The sequence below is a fragment of the Helianthus annuus genome, chromosome 5 (assembly GCF_002127325.2).
Source record: "Helianthus annuus cultivar XRQ/B chromosome 5, HanXRQr2.0-SUNRISE, whole genome shotgun sequence".
Taxonomy (NCBI): Eukaryota; Viridiplantae; Streptophyta; class Magnoliopsida; order Asterales; family Asteraceae; genus Helianthus; species Helianthus annuus.
This window is the reverse complement of record NC_035437.2, coordinates 165846063-165857978: the sequence shown is the minus strand read 5'-3', so window position 1 is coordinate 165857978 and position 11916 is coordinate 165846063. Positions and strand designations below refer to the sequence as shown.

Sequence of the window (11916 nt, the reverse complement as noted above, 5' to 3'; positions counted from 1 at the left end):
ATAATTTGCTTGTTAAAAGAAAATACGAATATAATTTGATGCAGTTTAGTAAGAGTATTTAGCTGGACCCAAAAATTGTATCTAGTTGATAAAATATTATACAACACTTTTTTTGTATAGTGACTGAAAGGATATAATTTTTGTTGCACAATGATTCCTCTATTCTCTTTTTTTAAGTTAGGAGTAGTTGTTTTACAAGTATCATATTTTCTGGAAGAACTTATAATTATTTTTAATTGTAATTAGTTTTAGAAAATACCATACTTCTAAAAAAGTTTCAGGTTATAAGATAAAATAAAAGGGTGGCTCCAAATGGGCTCCTTATCCTGTTTCCCTACCCAACAAAACAATACAAAAAATGAGAAAAATAAAAATTCAGCAGGAGTCAGAAGCTCAATCTTTATCTTCTCTTCATCACCATGGCAGAAGCTATTATGAGCTTTAAAGTTATCAACCCTCACATCCACCATAAGCCTTCTTTCCATACATCAAGATTGGAATCAAAACCAGTAATTATTCCCAGTTTTATTTTAGTTTTATTTCCAGTAAACTTATTCATGTTAGTTTCTTGATTTTCACTTTTCAGCTCAGGCAGTTTTCAGGCTCAAGATTCACCAATGACTTCCATCTGGTAATAGGGTTGTAAATATATATAATTTTGAATGATGTCAACCTTATAAATGAAGATATGATATAACTAGAAAAAAAGTCTTGTTTAACTTTAAAATTTAAAATAAAGTTCCTACTTTAATAGAATGATGTAGTAAGTTCATATGAACCCATGCAGCAATCTGTTGGTGAAAACAGCAAAAGGAGTAGATTGAATGCTCTACCAGATTTGACACTAATGGCAGTTTTAGTTGAGCACATGGAAGGCCAAAGAGACCTCATCACCCACAAATCGATATGGCATCTTAACGATCAAACCATCAAGAACATATGTGAGTCTTGCTTTAGTTTCTAGACGGTACCTTTTCGCTTTTCGCGATCAGTTTGATTCGTTTTGATGTTAATTCTATGTTTTGTACTTGTTGCAGATACTTTGTACATAATGTTTACGGTTTGGGGTTGTTGTTTCTTCGGTTCAACTAAGGTTAGCAAGTAAAAAATGCTTGTAGAAGTTACTTTAGCAATGTTTATGTACCATAATAGGTTAAATAGCTATAATACTTTTGTTTATATTGTCCACCTTTGTAAAGTTTCTGGTTTCGCTACTGATACTAACTATAGGACCATGTAACGTGCTAGGATCCGTATTATGATTCAGAACATTATAGGAAAGACGGAGGAGATGGAACCGGGCATTGGGTGTATGAAAAGGTATGTGACTTAATTAGCTTCAACTTTATAGAGAATTTCATATAACAAATGCTTTTTGAAGAGGCCGGTCTCATTGAAGGGACTTATACGAATTTATGTTGGATGTGTTTACGACGATATGTTATATGTCATAGCAAGAGGATATAGAAGAAAAGGCAAGAGCGGCATTGTGGCGTGAAGAGTTGATTGAGGAGATTGAGCAGAAGGTTGGGGGGCTACGCGAGTTGGAAGAAGCGAAAGAGGAGGAGCTTGTCAAGTGATGAAAATGAAATGTTTTAGAGTGGAATGTTGTTCATACTTATATACTAATTCACTCGCTAAGCATGAAATATGAAAATTAGTCATGTCTATATAGTTTCATGTGGAAAAACGGACCTACATACTCGCATAAGTATTGATGATATATATATTTAACGACTAAACAATGTTCATAAATCATATATATGTTCTTGCATAAGTCACATAATATATACACATCCTTAAGGTATGTAGATCCAAGCCCAACAATCAAAACAGTTCTAGATCGATGGTAATCTTTTGGATTATTTGGAAAATATATATTCTTCTTGAGTGATATATTGGGCGGTTGTTTACATTAAATAATTTATGAGTTAAGTTCACGTACAAAGTGTCTTATCGTACAAAACGTGCGAAAAGCATGAAAAAACCAAAAAAAAAAAAAAACGCGGTGACATTTTCGTAATTATTTACTCGTGATAATTACTCTACAAATGATCTTGTAGGGTAATTTTGATCTTGTAGAGTAATTTTGTAAAATGTTCTTGTATCGTAATTTTGATCTTGTAGAGTAATTTTGTATAGTATCATAATTACTCTACAAATGATCTTGTATGGTAATTTTGATCTTGTAAGGTAATTTAATAGAGTATCATAATTAGTCTACGAATGATTTTGTAGAGTAATTTTGAATTTTATGTTGTTTGATAAATTTGCAGAGTAATTTTGATACACTTGTAGAGTAATAATTTTGATAACTACCATACAGGATCAAAATTACTCTACAAGATAAACTTGTAGAGTAATTTTGATAATTACGCTACAAGATAAAAATTACTCTACAAGAATATTTTACAAAATTACTCTACAAAATCAAAATCACCCTACAAGATACACTTGTAGAGTAATTATGAAAATGTCACCGCGTTTTTTCAGCAAAACTTTCAGTTCATATGTTTTATACGTTAAAGTTATTTGTATTTGATCTTTTGTCAATATATTACAATGATGTTGAACTAAAAATGTAATAATTAAAACATATTTAGTTTTCTTTTTAGAACATGTTCATTTTTTTAAAGAAAAGATAAACCTAACAAGGGACGTGATTAATAAAATAATTAATATTTTATTGATCCAAAGGTATAGAAAAATAGACAAAGATTAGGTTTCTTTAGTATACAACTTTGGATAAAACTACATTTAGTTTTTTTGGTTGGTTCAGTGTCACCAATCTCACTAATTAATTAATGGTTTTTTTCCAAGTCATTATTAAGGTTAAACTAGTAGAAGACATTATCTTTGGATGGTATAGTCAAAATAAGGGTTGTATAGATCACTTAAGTAAACACAATAACGTTTAATCACGAAAAAGATCATATAGCATTTGTTCATGCAAATATTAGAACAGGTCGTCAACCGCTTAATAAGCAAGTGGCATGCAGATCGGCCCGTTTAACAAGTTGAGTATATTAGCCAAACTAAAATCAAATTATTTTCATGTTGTATTTCATTTCATATCAGAAACTAACATGAGTCGATGCATAAAAATATTAGTTTTTTCTCTTCAATACTACCAATATGCATAATTAAACAAAAATGTATTTGATTAATAATATATAATAATTCATTTATCCAATATGATTCCCCTTCGTATGTAACATATTGGTGAATGGTGCTTCATAATGTACAATTTGTGTTCTTGTTTAAATGTTTTCTTTCTTTTGTTCTAATTTCTAGTGAAGTAATATGATTTAAGAATAAAGTGATGGTCTGCAAGCCCACATTCATACGGCCCAATGTCTTCCAAAAATCAGTTATGACTCGATTGTTTATGCAAGCCCAAATTCACATGGCCATTGTCTTCCAAGACGGCAGCAATTCAAAACTCACGTCTACGTATTTCAATATTTGGAAGATTTTTTCTTTTGTTATTTTTTTTTTATGATAAACATATAACTTTATTTCAAACGAATTCTCATGCATTTTTTTCGCCCTTTTTAGTAAAATGGCATCAATTTTTAGAATAAAAATTAAAGTTAATTACACAGATGGATCATGTGGATTAATAGAGTAATGACACAATTGGATTTAAAAATAAAGTAATAACATAAATGGTCCTTTTAAAATAGAAGGGTATTTAGTTATTTTACTGAAATTTAACATTAAAATTTAGTAAGTTTGGTGTTAGTACCCAAAGATATTACAAAATTGAAACCATGAAACCTTAACCTGTTAAAAAAAAAGTTAGTATCCAAAGACGAAATTAACTCTAAAAATTATATAATATTTATTATTATTTTTATAAATTGATGAAAACACATCATTTGAAGAGACAAAAAAAATCAATGGATGTTGATGCAATAATTAAAATACAATTTTATTATTTTACTTAAAATGCAATATTGTGAATATATATATATATATATATATATATATATATAAGTAAAGAGTATGGTACAAATCTCACTATCGTACATTATGTACGCTACAACAGCAGCCATACACGTGTCCTGATTCAATTTTAATAAATTAGGGTATATCAGACATTCTATTCTAACATTTACGACTGCTAATCATTGAATCCCGTCAATTATGGAGTTCGTTTCCTAACCGTTCCATTTAAGTATTCTTCGTTTTCAATTCGATTGTAGGGTTTTTGATTGATTCCACACAGAACGGCCATTTCAGAAAATGCTTGATTCGTCATTTATTTGAGTTTTGGGTTTTTTTTTATTTGAAGTTTTTTTTTAATATTAGATTTGTAATCATGGTAGAAGATAAGTGTTTATTGGAATTAATTGTTGTGTTACTATATCGCATGTGTCTTTTTGTATATCGCATGTGATGTGTTAAAATAATCCAACTAGTAAAGGAATGGATTTGTTGCATAATTTCGCATGTTAAATATAGTCATTTCGCACACAATGAAGTTTGATATATAATTTCGCAAGTTTAATTCGAGATTTCGCAAACCTTAAAGATTTTTATCAATTGTAGCTTTTGATTTCGCAATCTTTATGAGTAATTATTTTTATTTTTGCACAGTGTGTTTCAATTATTGAAATCAAATAATTCAGTTCAATAATTGATTTCAATAATTCATATCAATAATTTTTTTTTATTATATATTCTATGTTTTCATCACTATTGCAAACATCCAATTAAAAAATGGCAGATCTACCAACATCCTCTTCTTCTTCTTCTGAACCAAGTATCAAGCAGGTTTTGAGGAAAAGGATTCAACAACAGATTCAAGAGGATCAAACTTGTCAAGAGATGTTGGAGGCCAACATTTCTCGTGTAACAGAAAACATGAAGAGAAGACAAGAAATTCTGAACTTGTTATCCCAGATGCAAGTGAGTAGTCTTAAAGAAATTGCAGTTATGTTTATGGTGGATTTGGGTGAGAGGGATGAGAAACACTTGAAAGAGTTGGCCGGTGCAATAACTGTATTAAGATGCTCAATGAAGATGAAAATAGAGTTTCTTTCATCTTTTGAATGAACTGTTTTGTTTTGTTTTTTTTTTTTTTTTTGTGTATGTTCCAATAAATTTGCATGTTTTGTTATGTAATGGACTTGTATTTCGCAAATTTTAAGAATTCAATGTGAAACATGTGATTTTCAAACAAAACACATGCGAAATAAAAACACAATTGCCAATTAAGAAACACCAATATATGCGAAATTAATAAGAGAACTAAAGCAGTTGAAACAGTTGAAATATGTAACATAAATACATCATCAAATGAAGTTTAGTTTTCCCTGTCAAAATATGTACTCATCCTTTCTGGGATTATCTTATCTAGATCTTTCATATACCTCTCTTTGTCTGGCCTTTTGTCGAAAGCATTGGCCATTTTAATTATTTTTTGACGATGCATGTTGTGTTCTGATAGAATGATTTTGCTGAGATATCTTGTCCTTAGGAGATGAAGTTGTGCTTTCTGTCTGTTGTTTACTTCATCTTCATTCACAAATCCTGTCACCCATGGTTTTTGGTCTCCTTTGTACGTTTCCATGTGACGCATCGTAAACACTCCACAGTCTACGCCGTTATTCTTCGTCCTCCAATCCATCTCTTTTCCTTCTATCATTGAGGTTACAAGTTCTTCTATAGCCGGTGTTGGTTTTAAAGCATTTTGTAGGTATAAAACCAATACCCTTCTTTGTAATATTGTAACATTGTGTTAGTAGCTTTTACATAAAATATAACATGTATATGTATAGGTTTTTGTATTACCAGTGTGTCTGGAAGCCCCTTGTATCTTTCCTTAAACTCTTGTTTTGCAACTGAATTGTCAATCAGCTCAATTTTGCCGGTTTTTAAGTTGAAGCACAAGACATAGAAGTGGTCACCTTGAAGTACCGGAATAAACACCAGGTCAACCGATTCAAGTTTTTTTACCTCATATCTATTTAACATGTCTTAAAAATTCGAGGCAAATATTTTGAGTCGTTGGTTGTCTGTGTATTTCTCCTCGTTGTAACAGATATTCGGCTGTATGTTATGTAACCAGAGTCAAATCCATGCAAACAATGGTTTTTTTTTTCACATGCGAATAGTGTATGTACCAAATGCGAAATTACAACAGTAGGAGAAAGGCAAACATTTGATTTTTTTCACATGCGAATAGTATATACAACACATGCGAAATTACAACAGTATGAAAATGTTTCAAAAGCAAAAATTCTGCCATAATACATGCGATTTAGATATAACTAGTTTGCGAAATCATTTAATATGCATTTACTTTTTAGAATTTCAAATGACAAAATGTATATGAAAACATACCATCATTGTGGAATACAAGAAGAATCTGTGTGGTGATGATTTTCTATCCCTTTTCTTCTCTTCAAGGTTTAGAATATCTACAAATGCATCTATTCCGTTCGATGCTACGTATTGTTCCCTGTAGAAGCTTTCAAACACAGCTTTGAATGTTGCAACCTCAGTTTTTGATCGGTAAAACTCTTCTCTGCCAGTCATAAAATAAATAATTAGTTTTTGTTTTGTGTATATTTTTATTAGATGTTTGTTTGTTGATATATGTTTTTCTACTTACTGCAAGCCTGCAAAGGTAGCAAATGTGAAGCGGATCACACTCAATTCTTGGGTCAAGAGTGCTTCATGCATGTTCACCACTCTATTGTAGTAAGGGGAACAAAATTTGTCTCCAAGCTCTGCACATCTTTTATCACCTCTTATTTTTGCTTGTTCTATTGTCTTATAAAGCAGTTCGTTTAACCCTTTTGGTATAACTTGTTTTGGAACTTGCTTTGGCTTTGTGGTTTTTCTCCCCTTAGTTTGTTTTTTCCTTTATCTTCTTCCAATGTTGGTGCTATGCTCAAAATCAACTCAACTGAATGCAATTCTTCAGCAGTTACCTGAGGGCATTCAGGTTCCATTTCCTTTTCAACATCAACGTCCGTATCGAGTTGTTGAGGGTCTTTTTCTGGCACTTCTTCCTGGACTTTTTGTGTAGATTCTGGCAAGTTCACTGTCTCTTCGACAACAGTTTCATTTTTACCAGTTTCTGCATGCCAGAGTAATTTAAGATATACAATAATTTATGATGTTTAACTTTTCTCATAAAGTAAAGGGTTTTATTACCATTGGCAGTTGTTTGGTAAGCATATACACCCGGTTCCACTGTTTGAATGTTTGCAATAAGGGTGTCTGTGACTCCTCCATCATCTGGTTGCAGTGTACCTATAGATTCAAATTATTTTATTTAATACAGCAGAATCAAAATCGCAGGGGTATACATGACATCGTGTGCGAAATCAAATCTGAAGTGTTTTTGATAGTATCGCATGTGTTTTTCATAGGTTTCGCAAATGCATAATTTTTAGTGAATTTTTATATTATATCGCATGTGTTAATATTGAGTTCGCATGTGTTACCTTCTGATGCCAATTGTACCAAAACATTGGATATTACTTTTTGTGCTTCTTCATCCTCTCTACCTTCTTCGGTTGTAGTAACTTCATGATGAACCTCAGAAGCTGGGTTTTCAGGTTCTTGATGAACAGGAGAGGCTGCAGTTTCATGCTCTTGAACCGGATCAGGTGGCAGACAAATGGGATTATTCTGAAGCGTCTGATCCCACTCTTTACAAGCCTTCATAACCTCCGGATCCCAAAAACACTTAGTTTTTGCTTCTGACACTAAGTTGTTCATCTCTTGAACATCTCGAACCATTTTAAGGTATTTTTTGACATTTGCTTTCATCTTTTTCAACAGATTCTGTAATATCAATATAGAAGTTAAATATAATTGATTAAGTTAAATAAGTTAAATTAATATTTTTTTACACTTACCTTTTTGTTTGCTCTCGAAGCCTCTAGTTGTTGTTCGTGGGCTGTGTCGCAGAATACCGATGGTAAAAGTTGAGCAGAAGTGTTGCAATAATCCATCATTTTCTGTGTCTGCGTTCCAACTTCAAAGTCAATGTTCATCTGAGACATTTCATGGATTTCAAAACTGAAATCCATGAAATCATCAATGATCTCGTCATCTTTTGGCTCTGCCCTGGTTTCTTCGTTTTGTACTGCGCACGCAGTCCTTCTTTTGTAGCTTATCGTCGTGTCAACCGGTGGTCGTAGTGTATATCATCCTCCGGAGGACCCTCTTTTTCTTCATTTTTTTCTTCATTTTCTTCTTTATTTTCTTCTTCACTTTCTTCTTCTTCTTCACTCTCACTTGATATCCATAGAGGTCCGTTATCCGAAATATGATCTTCGACTTTATCAATCTCTGAAGATGTTATATAACGAATAACCGGCATCTCCACGGCTTTCTCAAACAGGTTAAGCTTTTTGTTGTACTCATGCGTGTATAGAAGCTGTATAAATCGCAAGATCATTTAATTATATAAAAGAACAAACTAGTATTTTAAATATGTTATTAAATGTAGTAATGTATACCGTAAGAAAGGCAACAGGTCCTACGACCTGTATCTTATAGTTCTTCCAGCCCGCTCGTGTCCGGCGCAAGGTTTCGAGTAGATATGAGCACCAATCTAGATTTTTTATTTCCTCAACATCTTCTACACCGAGCAAACATCTATCATTTGCAAGTGTTGCCTTTGTAATTTCTGCAAAGAACGTCATCCAGTATACAAGGAAATTTAATTTAAACAGACTCCCTCCGTCTCTTTGATTTTCCATTGTATTTGCAATTAAGCCATGGGTAATTCTCGCGTTTTGTCCCCACTGGCGGATGAATGTATCCCGGACTGCATTTCCCAGTTCTTGACTTTTTTCAATTTTCTCTTGCTTTTTGAATTTTCTCTTATCGGCTATTATTTCAACCTTCTTTGGACCTTTTGGTATTCCAAATACCTCATAAACTGTGTCCGATGTTATTTTTATTTGGTGTTTTCCTACGTTTAGCTTATCGAACTTCTCATCAAAGTTTCTCACTAGCCAATATGCCAATCTTGTCGAAATATGGTTGATGTTGATATCCAGAATAGCTCCAAACCCCATATCCCTAACATCATCAATCTGTTTTTTTAAAAATCTTCTAACGGTATCCATATATGAGTTAGGTTGGCATCTCAGCAGTATTGCTTCATTGCTGTATTTGAAAAACTCTCTATGTTCTGTTTTAGGTTGTTGCCCCTTTTTTGAATGTTTTTTTATGTGTATCTTTGATTTCCTCTTATCTTCTTTCTTCTCATGTTTTTTCTTTTTTGGGGGTGGCTTAACAAAGTCATCATCTTCTGAACTTTCTTGAATCACCAATCTCTTTCTATTCTTGTTAATTTTTATCAGAGTTGATATTGGTCCTTCAAAGTCATCATCAGATTCTATTTCTACAAAATCGCATGCTATAGTTAAAAACACTTACAAAATCGCATTTATCAGTTAATCATGTACAACAAGTCATCAATTCGCATGTGTTAGATATCAATTCGCATGTGTTATTTTATCAATTCGCATATATGAGTTATGATTTTGCATTTGTTACATAAGCATTACCTAAACTATCAATCATTATAAATCATAAACAATACAACTAACTTATGATATAAAATCGCATTTGCATTTATATCAATTCGCAAGTTTAATCTAACCTAAAACAAAAAACCTTCGACATACTAGCTTTTTATCATATGAAATCGCAAATGTCATAAACAAAACCCTATATGATATCGCACATCTATCAGTATCATTAAGACAACTGCATAAAAAATGCAAAACCTAATAAATAAATATACCAGTAATAAACCCTAGCAAAATTGAAGTTGTTATCAATATGTAATGTTATAAAACTATATGTTTCAGTTAAAACGTTAATAAACAAACAAAATCGCATTTGATTTTAAAGTTCCTGTATATTACACTTTAAATCGCAAATGTAAATAGATACCTGGATTCATCTTCTTCGCTTGTGGTCTGTCGTTGTTTGCTTTGCTTCTTTTCTCAATATTCATGGAATCTTAGTTGAAATCGCAATGGAGAGTAGCAGGGAATATTTTGGAGAAGGAGAATGCAATATTTTGATTTTGGGTTTACGGTATGATTTTGAGTTATTGTGTGCTGATTATCAGGGGTTTTGTTCTCGCTATGGACGATTCTAACCTTGGCGGTTTCTTTTATTAATTTTAATTTGAATAGTTTAATTGTTTAAACACGCGCTTTTAATGAGATGATCGTACGGTTGTTGTTGTAGCGTACATAATGTACGATTAGAGTATTTGTATGATAACCGGCCTCTATATATATATATAGGATAATTCTCTACAAGAAACCCCATTTTTTTAAAAAACTTAACAAACTCTACTTGTGGCCTACATTTAGCCACGTTGCCAATAGTTCCTTACTTTTACTTTTTGCTTCCAAGGTTATATTAGTAATTTATGTTAACACCCAAGATATTTTCCCATGAATTGACATGTTCATTTAATGCCCATCAAATCGTATGTACCATTCACCCACCCCCATATTTCTTTTACAATATTTCCTTTTATATCTTCTTCAACATTCAACAGAAAAACCATAGTCATATTATACTCCAAATTATCATTTCTCCATTAATGTCCATGGAGACAAATCCACCAACCTCCGAGTTAATGTCGCCGGTCCATAGTTTCCCTAACAGGTTCTTTAGCAGCGACTTCCATAATTATGAGGAATTAAATGCTTAAGGTTTGTCTCTTTATGTAACTTAACTCTCTCGAATATATGTTTTTTTTGTCTTTTACAACTTTTTAATCGAATAATCCAAATATACTGCATGGCAATGTTCACCTGTTCTCTTCGAAGCTTCTGTATATACTTACGTGCCTGTTGATGGTTCTCGATCATCTGAAGTCCCTGTTAGATCACCGGATGTTCTGATCTCCAACAAGTTCATGAACAACGCTTTTCATGATGACGAGGTTATGGATAATGAACAAGGTTTGTTTTTCTATACACTGGTTTTGACTTTTCTTTCCCAGATATGGCATAGTTCAAACATATTGCATAATGTTCACATGTAGCATCCCAAGATTCTGGCTACGCTAACATTCCGGGTGCTGGTTCTGGATCATCTCATGGCCCTTCTGTGTTTGCTGAATCATCTCGCGGCCCTTTAGACGGTTGTTTATATTACATGGGAGCACACTTTATTCTCATATAACAGATTTCTAACCTTTTGTCCTGCCATATACCAGATTCCTAACCAGTTTTGTTTTCTGATGCAGGGCCAGCGCATCCATACTTCGTTTTTGATACCCCTCAGGGAACCCGTTACTGGATTCCTACCGTCGCTGATAAGTTCATACAAGTATGTGGGAAATCTTATCCAACATTTGAGGCTGTTCTTTCCATGTATGAACTTTATGCGTTTGAAGCTGGTTTTTCTGTTAAAAAAGGGCAAACTAAAGTCTGGAATGGAATTCCCACACACAAGTTTCCCAAACGATGGGCAGTTGAGCCACTGGATTGATAACACTTCTACGCTCTTCAAGTTTCCCAAACGATGGGCAGTTGAGCCACTGGATTGAACTAAATCACTTGACAGGGCCGTCTCCGAGAATGATAAAAAAACTTTTGGGCCCCGTGCGAGACAAAATATTTGGGCCCCATTCCTATCATATACACTCATCAATCATATATAAAAGGCCACAGTACGACGATAATTGTTGTAAACTAAACAAAACAAAAGTAGTGTAGTAAAATGAACAAAATTACTTACTTAAGTGAACCATGAGGCTTTTTTTAGCATTTTTGAAAGTAAAGCTCTTGATCAAGTATTTATAATCCATGCCGATTATTCACTATATTTTAATGTATCATAATTATCCGTGTTATAGAGTGAATGCTAGCATTGATTAAAAACAATAAATCCTAGTTTTATGTTACA

The 11916-nt window shown here is 32.7% G+C and overlaps 1 protein-coding gene across 2 annotated transcripts; it reads left to right on the top strand.

Annotated features, from left to right (window-relative positions):
* The first annotated feature begins 317 nt into the window (after nucleotides 1–317).
* Nucleotides 318–1758, top strand: LOC110941801 (photosynthetic NDH subunit of subcomplex B 4, chloroplastic). 2 transcript variants are annotated; one of them, XM_022183466.2, is made up of 6 exons: nucleotides 318–509; nucleotides 587–631; nucleotides 788–941; nucleotides 1038–1093; nucleotides 1249–1320; nucleotides 1455–1758. In XM_022183466.2, exons 1-6 carry the CDS (start codon nucleotides 420–422, stop codon nucleotides 1578–1580), a joined length of 543 nt encoding a protein of 180 aa, XP_022039158.1. In that variant the 5' UTR covers nucleotides 318–419; the 3' UTR covers nucleotides 1581–1758. The 2 variants fall into 2 exon arrangements, with proteins under 2 accessions (XP_022039158.1, XP_035846258.1); XM_035990365.1 differs by lacking the exon at nucleotides 587–631 and having other exon boundaries at nucleotides 320–509.
* Nucleotides 1759–11916: the final 10158 nt, after the last annotated feature.

Excerpts from the sequence above, each read along its gene's own strand:
- LOC110941801 (XM_022183466.2), top strand. The coding sequence starts at position 420 with ATGGCAGAAGCTATTATGAGCTTTAAAGTTATCAACCCTCACATCCAC. Across the intron at positions 1,094-1,248 it reads GTTTCTTCGGTTCAACTAAG|GATCCGTATTATGATTCAGA; the intron begins GTTAGCAAGTAA and ends GTAACGTGCTAG. Across the intron at positions 1,321-1,454 it reads GGCATTGGGTGTATGAAAAG|CAAGAGGATATAGAAGAAAA; the intron begins GTATGTGACTTA and ends TATATGTCATAG.